Below are 14,712 nucleotides of genomic sequence, written 5' to 3'. Positions count from 1 at the left end.
TCTCTGTTCGGCTTCCCTAGCTATAAGAGAGCTAGAATACAGCTGTTCCTAATACCTCCAGAGAGCAGATTTACATTTTTCAGAAAATCTCCTTTAATAAAAATGTTTAATTTTTAAAATAATTATTTGCATATGTGAAAACACAGCAAGGTAGGGTAGAAAAAGTAAATATACAGTGGGTAAATCAGCTGTGTGGGGAAAAAATGAAACTGCACATGAAAGAATAGCATGGCTTAAGATGCTCAAGACAGTAGCAGCTGAACAATGTTTTCATTCAAGTTTTTTTTCGTTATTTCTTTGTAAAAGCTATAGAACAAAATCCATTTCTGTTTGAATGAATTACCACCACACTAACTCTATACTTTGCCACTCTATCCAATTACTAACACAAGTGTTTTACTAATTCTGTATACAGTCTTTTGTTAGGAAGACAGCAACTTTCTTGGTATCTTCCTTGTACTTTTGGGGAGAAAAAGTCAGTAGTAGGGGTAGTGGGGAAGTGTTTTAAAGGAGACCTAGGAGAAGCTTCTACTGAACTGCCTGTCATTGTTATATCTGCCACGGCTACGTAAACTTCAGTCAAATGAAGACTTTGATTACAATAAAAACAGTCAACTGAAAACTCCATAGCCATGAAGATATGCAGTGAAAATTTCTGTGAACTCATTAACTTCCACCTTATTTGTACTTACTGTGTATAGGATTCAAGCCCACCCCTCACAGAGTGATATAGCTGGTAGGCTTGTTTAGACCACCCTCCATTTCTCCTACTGAAAGCTAGCCCACATGCAGATTTTTTTGTTCTTTTTGCCATCAAGCAGTCATCAATTAAAAACAAAAAAGAAAAGAAAAATAAAAGGAGTAAGATTCTCTTTTCTTCCAGCATGAAGATACATTCCTCACACGGTACACATACAATAGCAATACATCATCATTTCTTCAGGCAATCATTAAAAAAAAAAAAAAAAAAACACAGGAAAATTAGGAGAAAATAACCAACATTGCCACATTTCATTTCCAAATGCATTCTTCCCTAATTAAGAGAGAGAAAAAAAAAAGTTTATTTCCTCCATCTCTTTCAATGTTAAGTTTTTAAACTTAAGGGACAGAAGGTTAGCGCACTCTACATGTAATAGTTACACACAACTGGCTAATAGAAAGAAAATTAAGGGGAAAAATTAAACTGTAAGACGAATTTAGTTAAGCAAGATGAAAAAAGGATTAATTTTAAACATCAGCATCTTTAAAACACAATTAATCACAAATGCCAATGAAATTAACAACTTGGAATAGAAAAAAAAATGATTAAACCAACAGAAAAGTTATTTCTCCCAAGACCACAGAGGCATTTTCAAGGAAGAGATCAGCACTTTTATTCTGAAAGTTTCAGAAAAAAACATAAATTAAAAGGGGGGGGGGGTGAAGCAGTTTTCCTACATTATTCTACCAATGTTGTCTTCATTCTCTTTGGATTCAGCTGAAACCAAGGTGACTGTAATAAACTGAATCAACTGACCAACTAAGGGTAAGATTTGTGCTGCCCAGCAATATATCCTTGTGCTAACTCTGACTTTTTCCTTTTCTTTGTCAATACAAACACATACAGCAAAAGTTCAGGAAACCAAAAGAATGCTAGGCTAAAACAGTTGTATAGGGATAGTCCCTTTCTAATTATTTATGTGCTATTATGAGTGTTTTCCATAGGATTTTAAGTTATCACATTTTATAATCAAATAGCATTACTCATTATGAAGTCAAATTTAATAAAACACTCAGAACTCTTGAAAGCTTATTCACTTTGATAGAAAATTATGTGAATTTTGATTTTCCTTTTTAGACTTCATACTTCAGAATGCAGAACAATGTGTGTATTTTTGCTATACTTTATTTGTTTTACTTTCCAATTTTCTTATCTTCCTTTTTCCTGTGTTTGTCCATCACTGAACAGAATACAGCATTTTTAACTTTTATTACTTCTGGAATTTCAGATTAAGATCTACGTCTTGAGGAAATACACAAAGAGTATCAAAATTGTTCTACTTTTTTCTAATACTAGTCACCAGCCAAACTTTTGTCTTGTAAAGACTGATTTGATTTTTCTCTAAGTGAGGCTTCTATGAACACATCATAGGAGACTGTAACAAAGTTTTTCAAGATAGAAAAGAAAGTGATCTTCATTATAAATTGGGCAAACATATGAGATGAGGAAGTGGATCTTTATGTCACTTTGAAATCATTGTTTCCGTTTTCTCTGTTCACTGATTTATTGAATAATTTCTGCTTTTCACACTCTGCTTGCAGTCTATTCATTTGAATAGGCACTGAATAGGCACCTATACAGGCAGGGCAGACAATCACACACTAACTTGGCCAGTGTCTTAACCTAAAAATTCACTTTTGGATGGACTTATTAGCATGGACAAAATTCTGAAGTGTTATTATTTAAGGAAAATAGCTCGTTTGCATACTGCCAGCTTGGAGTGCAGCCACAATATCATGTATCCCATAGTCTTTTCTAAAGGTCTGTTTTGTTCCTAAAAATATTAGCCTAAACCATGCAGGGGGGAAAAAAAATTAATAAATAATTAGAATTCCCCAATGCCTTGTCCTAAGCAAAAGCATAAGCTGTGGGACAACAATAAGTACAAAAGCAGAAAAACAGAACCACAAGAAGTTAGCATCATAACACAACTAAAAAGCTAATCTTTATTCAAGTTTATTCAAGTTCTTCAAAATCACATTATAGAAGCTCTTTTCTGGATTGGAAGGCCTCAATTTAACAAATAGAGGCATTTTGAATGGCAAATCATCTCATGAATATCACAGCATACTATACCTCTCATTTATCTCTTTATTCCTTGCTTGGGTGCAATACACATTTCACCTTACATCTAAATACTAATTGAAAGCATTTTAAGCAATATGCAAACTCAAGAAGAGAAACAGAAAATTAGTGACCAGTAGAGAGGAGTGTGTGAATGTGCACATATGTGTGTGTGGTTTTTTGTTTTTGTTCTTTTTTTTGAGGGGAGGGGTTAAATTTGTTATTTCAAAGCTAAAATGTTTTGCTAGAATAGAAGGACACTTAGTGGATGTCTCGTCCTCTTTCCTACCCTCAAACAAAACCGAAACAACCCACAGTAGTTTCAGTTCTGGGCCAAGCATTCCTTTATGGTTTCCAATTGATTCAGCTAAGATCTGCTATGTAATTTAAGAATTGTTTTGGCCAGCTGGAATCTAGAACCATCATATATAGTATCTTACGTTCCTCCAAATGATTTTGGTCACTACTGAAAAAAAAAAAAATAACGTTAGACAGATTTCTAACAAAGAAATGATATAACATAGGATTCCTTTAGCTCAGGATAGTAAATACTGGGGAGGGGGAGGCAGAAAAAACTATAAATACAGTGTATTCTTTGCACTAATTACATGTATTCATCAAGTAGTCAATGAAATCAGGTTACATACTAGGAAGTTTTCATAGATTCTGCCACTTTATTTTTAGATTCAGATAAAAATCAAAGCCAAAGTATCAGAAAAAGCTAGAGGTTACATGTGTGAAAAATGAAAAAAGCTTCGGATTTACTTAAAATGAGTACTTTTTGTCTTCCTCTTATTTCCTTTCATAAGGCAAATACATGTGAACTCCTAAAAAGCCCAAAAGGCCAAGGGGTATTTTGCTGGTCAGAAGCAGAGCTTTAAGCCCAGAAGTTAAACCAACTAAACTGAATAAAAATATTGGAGAAATGAAGATTACTACTTCTTTCAAATCTTCTCTTTCATCTGTTCCACATTATGATACAGATAGTAACATAACTGCTATTTACAACTGCTGGTTATCCTTTGACATAGTTTTGAGGAGTACAAAATATTTTAGAAGTTAATTATTTATGACTTTTTTTCTTTCCCCCAAAGCAACTGTTGATTATTCATTTATTCAGTTAGCTTCCTTGGCTATTCTTATTTTCTGTTCGTATTTCATAATCACAGTATATACCTGTCTCCAGTTAACCTCCTTACTTCAATAAGCTATTCAAGCCACTCTCCTTCAGCCATTTGGGTATCAGTCACATCCATTTTACAGTGAACTGTAATCATAAGCCAAAGGAACTATCTTTTCCCCAAATATTTTGATAAGAAATGTGCTTCTTTTTACTTTCAAACTGTAATAAAGAACTTTCAAACTGAATAAAGAACAATTGAAATTTTGGGGGATGAAATACTGAAACAGAAAAACATCTCATACAGTTCTTTTTAAATGAAGGAAAAATTCTTTGTCTCATTAGCAATCAAATATTTTCCTGTGTATATTGTATACACTGTTGTATCTACATATACTTGGGTTTTCTTCCTTTTTTTTTTCTTTTCTTTTTCAAACCCAAACTACTTACTCTCCTTCAAAAACCTTCATTTTCTTTTTCCTTTTTGTGTCATGCTTGACTAGTTAATTTACTATCTCTTTTACCCTGTTTCCCTTTTCCCTCACTGGCATGTGCATCTGTTTTACTTCTCTTTTCCATGCTCTGCTTCTGGAGTTTGTTTACACAGTGTAGCCTGTGCTAATACAACTATGCTTGCAAAGCCTTGTAGCTGAGATGCAGCACATACTGCAAAGGAAACAGCACAGCTACAGACTTTTCTATAGAACACTGTCTCAATCAACAGACTTCTGCCTTGTGCACCTGAATTTTTATTGGAAGAATTATGTTGACCACTGTATGGTTTCTTCATAGGGCTTGCCAGCAAATTATGAACCCAAACACTCCTCACACCCTTTCGAAGACTTTCAGCATTCCCTCTAGGAACTTCATACACATCTATCACAGCGTTGCTCCTCATTCACCAGTTCTCTCCATCCATACAGTTACCCTTCTATGTATGCTAATAGCATGAGAGTAAGCAGAAGACATCTGACCTCTAGGGTACCAAAACCATGGCTCTTCAGAGACCTGTGTTCAAGTCCACTTCATTTTACTATAACATGTCACTCAGAACAAGCAGCCTGAGTCTTCTGTGTGTATTTGAAAGAAAAGACTTACTGCTGAGAAAAAGACTAAAGGACACCAAAATACTCCGTGTACTGTTTAAATTAACTGTGTACATGTATTATGCATATCTTGTATGATTTATGTCCAGATGTGAACAAATGGAAATTGTAGGGATAAATATAACCTCTCTATGAAGAGATTGCTCTTCTCTTTCAAAATCATTTATCGTCCCTACATTGAATCTGATGTCAGACCAAACTTAAAGCTCTTTAAGATTTCATCACTCTCTTTGATCAAAGAAAATCTAACATTAGCATTCGGAGCTCTGTCAAGTTGACTGGATTTCTAGCTGATTCCATTACAATCCTTTATGACCATAAAAGCAATTCTACAATAAAAACCTTGTCAGTCTTTGAACACAGAAAAGTATCCAGCAAAGAAAAACAACATCTCATAACATAAGAAGAAACTGGCTCTTCACCTAAGTCACAAACCAATTTAAAAAATATTTTTGATGTAGTCTGGCATGCTACATAGCTGCAAGCCCAGCAGCACAGAGCTATTCATTATCTGCAAATGCTCTCAATCCTCAAATAAAGTCAGCATTGCTGCTGTGATGGTGATAGAGTACCAGAGATGGGGCCATCTACCAGTTGGTGTAATTGCTATGAGTCTTATGAGACCTTAGAAACGTAACTCTCATATCCACCTGTTTCTTTTTTGTTCTGAGATATTGTTTAAAGATGTTAAAGATGTTGTCCTTTCACCGAGCTACAAAAGTGGAGGAGGAAACTAATATCTTACTCCCCAACTTGGAAGATAACTGGCTACAAGCAAAGAATCTGTTTTTCTCAGTTTCTTGCTCTAAATCTAGAGTATCAAAGACCTTTCTGGTGGCACAGAGCCTCCTTGATTATTAAATCAAAATTCCACCTTTGTCTGGACATCCTGACATATCTGACCATGGCAAAAATAGAAGTATAATTCAGAACCTCTGCAATGCTGATTTTCTGGTAAAAGCATTTCTGGGTTGCTATCTTTTATCTATTACAGAGGCCAAATGATTAAAGTCAGCCAAATGTAGACTGGAACATTCCAAGACTGATCTCTAGAGGTTATAGACTCACAAAGCCTAGAATGGATTCACTAGAGTTTCCTTCCACTAAAACAACAATAGCAAGGAATAGAAAAGATACCATGGTAGGAAGTCTGTTTAACTGTTAGGGGAACAAACACGAATGAAGGAAACAGCAGTTCAGAGTGCAAACTAGACTGGTGTTTGACAGGAACAGATCAAGAAAACAAGATATAATGCTTTATAGCAAGTTTCCACTAGAATTTCAACTGTTTCTTTTTCCTCTTTTTTTTTAATTTTTATTGCTTTCAGTTGGTACTAAAATTAAGCTATAATATTACCTCCTTCTGTCTGCAAAAAAAACATTAGTAGTACTTGAGCTTGAATACTTGCACATCACATTCCACACTGGCTGAATAGGGGCTACAATAATGCTATTTCAGCTATCCCAAAGACCTCCCAGGAGTGAAAACTTCTCGAAGGTGTACAGACTCTGGATGACATGATCCTTAAGCATCTGTGCTTTGTGGTGATGTGAGTGAAAAAAAACAAACATTGCTATGAAAGAATGGCATCAATTTCATAACCCAGGCATGATTATAGGAGTTGTTGACAGCTTTTTAATCCAGCAAATTTTTTTTCTGGATGTGTGTACATTCTGGATTTATGTTAAGCACAAGCACACCTATACATGTGTATATATGCAGTTATGTTCCACCTTATTTTTTCTTCCTCTACAGTCCTCATTCACTGACAATCCACTTCACTGCAACGTAACAATGTTTGGAGAAAGAGAAAGCCTGCTACATTATCCTTGCAGATGACAAAGTCTGTACTCTGAGAGCAATGTTTAGATAAGCAGCACAAGTGGCAGCCCTGTCACTTTGTCAGCATTGTCTTAGGGAACTCCTTACTATACTGTATGAAATCTAGTCTACCCTACGATTCATTCAGAAACAAAACTGGAAAACTCTCAAGTCCTTGCTGGAAATTCCAAATGAGAAATAGATATATACTCTTCATAGATGAAATCTGTATTTTGACCACAGCTTGAGGTACTGAAATGTAGTGCCAGTCACTTCAGCCATACTGAAACCTTCAAACTTGTGTCTTCAAACCCTAACATCTCAAAAGACTGTTGTATGTTAGATGATAGGGCTCCAATACAGACTCTCAGATGAAGAATTGCTTTGGCAATCGTACGTTCATCTTCCATCCCATCCTTAACCAGCACTGACCTAACAGTCAATTACTTGACTTGCAAATTAATGCAGTTATCGTTGCTGTAACTGGCATGAACGTGTAACAGTTCACTCTGTCCTCCTTGCAAAGAAACAAGTGCTGCTCTGCTTCAGCAGCATTTTAAACTTCATTGGCTGTCATTCAGCATTTCTCTACACCAATCCAATTCTGAATCTTATTTTTTGGAAAACTGTAAAAATTGCTTGAATGTAGAACCTCACCTGCCTATTATCTGCCAAAAGACAGTCAGTGAGGCTCAGCATGTGAGAATCATCTTATGTCATTAATAAATGCAATTAACTTTCACTTTGCTGTATTTACCCATAACAAATCTGAAACATCAGTCTAGTCGGAGAACATTCTAAGCCGCAAACGTCACCACTTTTTGACATCCTTTGCAGCCCCATGTCTTGCACAACACCTGCATGAAGTCCATTCTTAATTAAAAAACAAGAGGCTGTAGAATAAATCTACAAAGATTACATTAATTAACACCTGCAGAAGATACGAGAGGCAGGGGAAAGTTGCCAAATTTTAAAAAAAAATCTAGTTATCAGATTTAAGCTTAGGTCAATCATTAAAGAAACTAAACAATAAATAACTAGCGCCATTTCAGATTGCTAGCTGATATCGAGCTGGTTTTCTCAAAATACATGACAAATCAAATTGTATCTTGTATTTTGCTATCAAGTAAAGGACAGATCCCATTACTTCAGTGACAAAGGCTGCCTTTGCTCCCCATAATGGCCAATAAGCATAAAGTGTTTAAAATCAAGTAAACTCTGCATTAGAATATAGCACAAAGAAAATTATTGTACATATTTAAATTGAAAAGATAATCAGTAGAACAATTCTGGCTATGATAAATGTGCTTATATGCTTGTCCCTGCAAAACTTTTGCTTGCTTTTGCTTTAGCAAGCCTGGAATTCACTTTTTGAAGGCAGCAAAAGTGAAAAACTATTTTATTTGGTTATCCTGTTCTATCACCTCTCTAATTTCTGTTCGAGCCAGCTCATCCAGCTTTCAACAGACACAGGATATCTGCATAATGGCAGCTACTACCTGTGCTATTCCATTACAATGACTCTTCTCTGTGCCTCATAATGCTTCCCCAGTCTGTCCATCTGGCATTTGCTAAGTCCAGACTAAGTTGTTTTGTTTGTCTTACAGAAGAAATACCTGCAAAGTTAGTCCCAGAAGTCTGAAATGAAAAATGAAAACCAATTCCCCTCATCTTTCTTGTTTTCCTACAGAGTTTAACTAGGCTTACAGCTTTATGTAGACTTGCCACTAGCAATGATGCAACTTTGAAAAATCTAGCTTATAAAAGAAGAAACGGATCTAGATATAAGTTGGCTACACAAGATTTTCAAGTTAAGCTTCCTACACAAATTATACCCTTTCATTTTGTTTCTTCTTATTTGTTCCTAACGTATATTTTTAGCTCTCATCCTCTTAATGCATTATGAAACTAGATACAAACACCCATCTAAAAAAATTAAAACATTATCATTAATGCATTGTAGAGATTGCTAGAACAAACATTTTCAGTGGGTAATTAAGCTCACCTGCTTAAGGATAACCTGAACAACCCTCCCTCTCTGTTAACAAACATCTAGCTTTCAGTGTTCAATTTAAGTGAGATCAGTCTCACCTGAAAAAACACATGCCCATATACATTTGCCTGTACATGTACAGGTGTGCTTGTGCTTAACAAAGTCAGACTACACACACAGTCAGACAAAATTAACTTGCTAAGTTCCACAGCTGCCAACAACCATTTTAAAGAATGTCTGGACTACAAAATTGAGAGAATTCATGCATACTTATCCAGTATTTGTTCCTTTTTTCTTAAAAGGATGCATTAAAAAGCAGCTGTTCTCCAAGTGTATAAGAAAAGCTTTCTATATCCCAGCGTCTCTTTAACAGGTAAATAACAGATAGATTTCAGTAAAATTTGCTAAACCAAGAATGATGAAACTGAATCTGTAAGAGAAATGCATGTGAACGGTAGTTTAAAAACTTCTATCCTGATCAGCATTTAGGTAATTCCATAAGCAGTTTACAGATACTGACGAAAACATACCTGGCATCAGTTCAGCAGTATGGAATATTCTCTCCTGCTTCATTTTACTTTCATGTAATAATTCTTCTTTGGTTATTGGAAGATCTAGAACATCTCGAATAATCTGTGCCCCTTCTAGGGCTTTTTTACCCATGACTAAGGATTTCACATCCCAGGTATAACTCTTCCCAAAACGCCCGCAGATTTCTTGGAACACTACCGTATAAAGACGTTCAGTATCTGCCAAAAAAATAATAATAAAGAAAGATCAGTAATGTGCAGTCAGCTGAACAGTCAGTCTTACAAAACAGACCATATAAATGGCCAAAAGATTATCTGCTAGGAGCCAAAGGTTATATCAAAGTAGACAAAACTGCTTCGCCATATTTGCAGAGGGGAAGCAAAACTTCCTCAGATTACCTCAGAGTTGCCTCGTTTTTTGAGCTGTCATTTCTTTGTTAAGAGCAGGCTACTGAGGGTCACAACAAAGAACTATCTGGATGTATTCTCTTATCTGTTTTGCATTGCCAGTTTACCATACAGGTAAGCAAGCAACGTCTTAATTAAAATACTCTATTTATTCATTGACTGAGAAAGCAAAGCAGGGAAGGAAATCTGGTACTCTGGAGATGTCATTATATATTCCATGTAAACTGCAAAAAAATAGATGTTAAATATTTAAGAACATCTTTGAACAGAAGCTTCACAGTGCCTTCAAAAGCCAATACAGTCATTATTACAGTGCTGCTGGCACCTCTGCATTTACATGTGATTATTCAAGCAGAATGTACCCACTTGTAGTTCTAGGGGGAGTCCAGGCAAGAGTAAACTCCAGCCTGAATTTTGCCAGTGAAACTCTCAATTTCTATGAGAAAAGTGGCTTTGTTTATTAAACTAATTTAATTTTTTTTTTAAATATATAGGCTAACAATACTCCCTACCTTCCTACCACACAAATCTTTAAATAAGGAGGTTAGTAATTTTTGGTTTGATACCAAAAGGGGGTGCAGGGGAGAAGTCTCTTCGTCTTTGACCTGTTATAGTGTGGCGTCATTTTAGCAGAGATCCTGAACAGTAGCGTGCTCTTTTAAGTACGATCTCCTTTAAAAGGCTAACTACTGTTGCTAACAATCCTAAAGGAGGCATTTCTTTGCCTTCTGTATCTTTAAAGGTAAAAGCAATATCATCACTTTAGCAACAAAGGGCAAAAATGAGGAAAAAAGGTTGTCATTTTTAATGGGATCTGTTCAGAGAGATTATGGACTTACAGCACATTCCTCTGTCTTGGAAAAATTATTTTATTAGAGGGAAAATAAAAATTGAAATTATTCATGAGCATACTGTCTCATTTTCTGAATTGGCAAGAACTATGCAGCAGAGAGTTTAAACTGTAAGCTTCAACACAGATACTATGAAGACAAAAGACTGAAGAAAGAATAGTAGAGCCCACGATTACACTTGAAGATCCTCCCTATACTCTGACAAGCGGTCGCTGCTTAACCACAGTAATCTGCCTATCCTCAGATCAGCAGATGGTTCCGATTTGAAATCAAATGCGAAACATATGGGCTGTTTCCCATCATCTCACCTAGCACCATGTGAACACACAACGGTACAGAAGACACACACTGCTGCCTGCCAGAATGCGCCTGTCCGTGTCCCGCTTCAGTAACTACAAGGGAAGTTGAGCCAAAGGATCCGCTAAAGATCCAACTTACTTGTCTGCACTGTTTAACAGGCCAGCAAATGGGTCACAACAATCTCGCAGCTTAAAAATGAAAGAAAAAAACAATAGAAGCTGTACTACTGCTTGCAGATGCCTCTCAAACAGATACACTTAAGAAAAAAAGTTAAGAGTAATCCTGGCGACCTGTAAAGCACAGGAAATATATCACAACATTGTTCTGAATCAGCAGAAACGCAAGAGATTTGGCTTTGAAAAATGCCAAGCTGCCAAAAAGAAGGTAAAAGAAAAAAAAGAAAGAAAAAAAAAAGGCCTGTTCACTTGACACTGCCAGGTGGTACTCTCAGCAAGCTGAGAAGGTGAGCTGACAGTACACTGCTTAAAATTTCACAGTTCTCGCCTTTGTTGTTTCTGATGCATTGATTTTTCTTTTAGATCTCACATTTACCAGGTGAAGGACACAAGCCTCTTTCCTAGTTGAAAAATTGAAGTTGAAAATTAATCCTCATCCTATTCAGTAATGAATACCCAACTACACAGAAATAAAACCAAACAAGGAATCAAAAAGCATAATTGTAGAACGAGTTCTAAAATAATCATATGTTAGTCTTTTCAAAAGTGAATGATTCAACTATGTTGCTAAAATCACTCAATTAAATAGCTTCCTGCATTTTAAATATCACATACTAGACTTGTGTACTGCCTTTTCTTTTTCTTCTTTTATGTTAGCAATTTCCAAACTGCTAACATAAAAATAATCTGCTATGCAATGTTACCGTTTACAAATTAAACGGCATTCATGAACAATTCTAACTTAAATCTATTCAAATAATCAATTTTATTACCACATTCGTATTATGTCAGAACTTAGATCTCAGAGTGCTGAGCAAATAGAAAAAAAAATGCATAAAAAAGTCAGGTTAAAATGAGGTAAATGCTTAACAAAACAAGATCTCAAAATCCCTTCCTTCCTTCCTTCTACTCATTAATTATGTGCTAAAAAAAAGAGAAACTCTTTACAAAAACAAAGACTTTTGTTTCAAAGAGATCACTTCTTCCACTCTGCCTTAAGTTGTAACATTTAGACTCAAGGACACCAACTTAGTTGCAGTGAAAAGCATCATCATCCCAAATTCCATGACCTGCTGCAAAATTTTGGGTATTTAATTCTTGAGAAATAAAGAGATTATCGTTCTCAGGATTTGATGATAAAGGATTTGCCAAGCCCTACTACTCCATTACTAAGAGTGTGTAGCCCTTACTGTGCCTAAAGCTATATAGTTTGGAAAAATTATTCATAGTTATGGACACTTGCTCAAGTAGGTATGTCTACTATAGCACATCAATAAAAACAGAAATCAGGCAAAGGGAGGGAGGGGAGATCAGACATACATACATATACACACAGACCATAATTTCCAGTCACCATCTAAGCTCAGTACTGAAAAAGCCATGCTTCACGCATATATGTATAACAGATAAGGATCTATATTCCTTTTGGCTGAAAATTAAGTAAAATCTATACATCCTTCTTATAGCAGTAACTACTAAATACCAATACAACTTCAAGACTTCTTATTTCTATTGAAATGGGGTAATTAAAAAAAGTGCTGAGGAAGTGAGAGCTGGGATAGCTGTTTTCCACCTTGATACCATGACATAATCCACACCATGACTGATTAAACAGTGCTAAATATAACAAGCAATCATATTTTCAAACTAATCTGCAATACAAAGAAAAACTAAACCTAACATTCAGAGAAAAATATTTTATGACATTTATGTTTTATAAATAAGAGGAGTTAGAGGCTCAATTCAAATGCCTGAGCATGGGCACCTGATGATATCTTAGACATCCTAATATGTCCAAGAAACTACACATAGCTGATAGTCCAGAAAGGAACTGTGTGAGACCCACACCTTACTGAAAAGCAGCTGGAGGCTGGATGCCCTGCAGCATCTTGGATGGTAACAAATACATACATTTAAGTAAATGAATCTGGCCCCAGCACCCACTAGAAATGTATGCAGAAAACACAGAAAGATGCATGTGGCAGTGGCCTGTTCTAACAGTGGGAAGGAAAGGAGAAGACTTCTTAATCCCTGCTACTTGCAGTAAATATTCTCTTGTGCCTTTCAAAATATTCTCATCTTTGCAGCTCTCATTCTTTGACATTTCTTTTACAAGGACATCATCAGCATGACGTACTGTCCGTCCACTCACTGCATTTCACTGGGAATGAGTGATACTAATTCCCCATCACATATCATCTCACAGTCATTTTTATAGCAATCCTCCCTCTATGTAAAAAGCACAGGCAGCTCCACTGGTGCTGTTTACACTGTATAAAAGCCAGTCACAATAAATACAGACAAAGTGACAAGAATGACAGAGGCGTTGGATTGCTCAAGTTGTGATCCAGCACAAAAATATGCTGAAGCATGTTCAGAAAAACCTAAAGGTAACTTGGCATCACACCACAGTATAAATGTTTATGATCTGCTCAAATCACAGCAGAGTCAGAATTAGAAGTGCAATTCTATCTAGGTCAGGACTACAGCAACTCAAATCTCAGCTTTATCAACCACTTGCACATCAAGAGATTGGCTGAAGACAAAAAACTATGACCTCAAGAATGAATTTGGAAGTTGATTTTTTAGTTATTTATATGCTTTTTGAATTTATTACAATGCATTTATTATAATTCTAAAATAATTTCCAGCTTATCAAGGACATGAAGCTAGTAGGCATGGAAGCTCATCTTAGCTATTGGTTCTGAATTCTTTGAGCTATCTATCCCATCTTTACTCCAAGCTTCCCTAAAGAAACATATCCATGATTTATTCCTCTGCTAAAAGATCTAAATATAATTTCAATCATGTGTATTCATATTCTCTCATTAGATAATATCGTATCTCATTAGATTTTGTCACTGTCAATACTGAATCAAACACAGATTACTATTTTTTTTTTTTATTATCAGTCTCTGACAATATTCCTTTAACCTCCTTGAGATATGCAACAGTGTAAGGCATACAAATTACTGAAATGCTCATCTGGGGCACCAAGAGATAAATATGATTATAAATCAGAATATAATTATGTAAGTGGACAATTTTGTTTTGCTTTTGTCATTCAACTGGTGACATTAAGCACTCTCCACAGGCTGTATGGGCTCTTCATTTGTTAGATCACATGAAGAGTTGAAAGGTCCATACACACTGAGGATATGAACAAAGAGTAGTACCCTCCTCACACTTCCAAAGGGTATATAAGCTATCACAAGGCTTAGGAAATGCCACTGACAAGATAAAACTCACAATAACTAGCCACAAAACTCACAGGAACCTGCTGGTGCTCATGGTATGCGCAGAGGAGAGGAAAGGAAAAAAAAAAAAAAAGAAAGAAAGAAATTAAAAAATAAGCTGAGAACACAGTGGCCTTAGGACAGTAAAGTCTGAAAGGAACAAAGAACATCTTCCTGACCCAGGAAATGGTTCAGGATATTACTATCCAGAAAAAGTGTATCAATTGCAGCTTCAATGCAAACAGCTAAGTAAACAAGGGAATTATGGCAGTCTAAAAAAATCAAAAGAGTTGTAAAAAAATAGCCACTGAAGGAGCAATAGGCTACTCAATTGAATAAACCATGG

The 14,712-nt window shown here is 35.8% G+C and overlaps 1 protein-coding gene across 1 annotated transcript in view; it reads right to left on the bottom strand.

Moving 5' to 3' along the window:
• PUDP (pseudouridine 5'-phosphatase) overlaps window positions 1-14,712 on the bottom strand; it is a 75,859-nt gene that overhangs the window by 39,014 nt on the left and 22,133 nt on the right. Inside the window, exon 2 of the mRNA XM_062601408.1 lies at window positions 9,396-9,614. Within this exon, the coding sequence (XP_062457392.1) occupies window positions 9,396-9,614 (219 nt within the window). The remainder of the gene's footprint in view (window positions 1-9,395; window positions 9,615-14,712) is intronic.

Source organism: Rhea pennata, chromosome 1 (genome assembly GCF_028389875.1).
Source record: "Rhea pennata isolate bPtePen1 chromosome 1, bPtePen1.pri, whole genome shotgun sequence".
NCBI classification, from domain to species: Eukaryota; Metazoa; Chordata; class Aves; order Rheiformes; family Rheidae; genus Rhea; species Rhea pennata.
The sequence above is the reverse complement of the archived record's forward strand: the minus strand, read 5'-3'. Positions and strand labels throughout refer to the sequence as shown.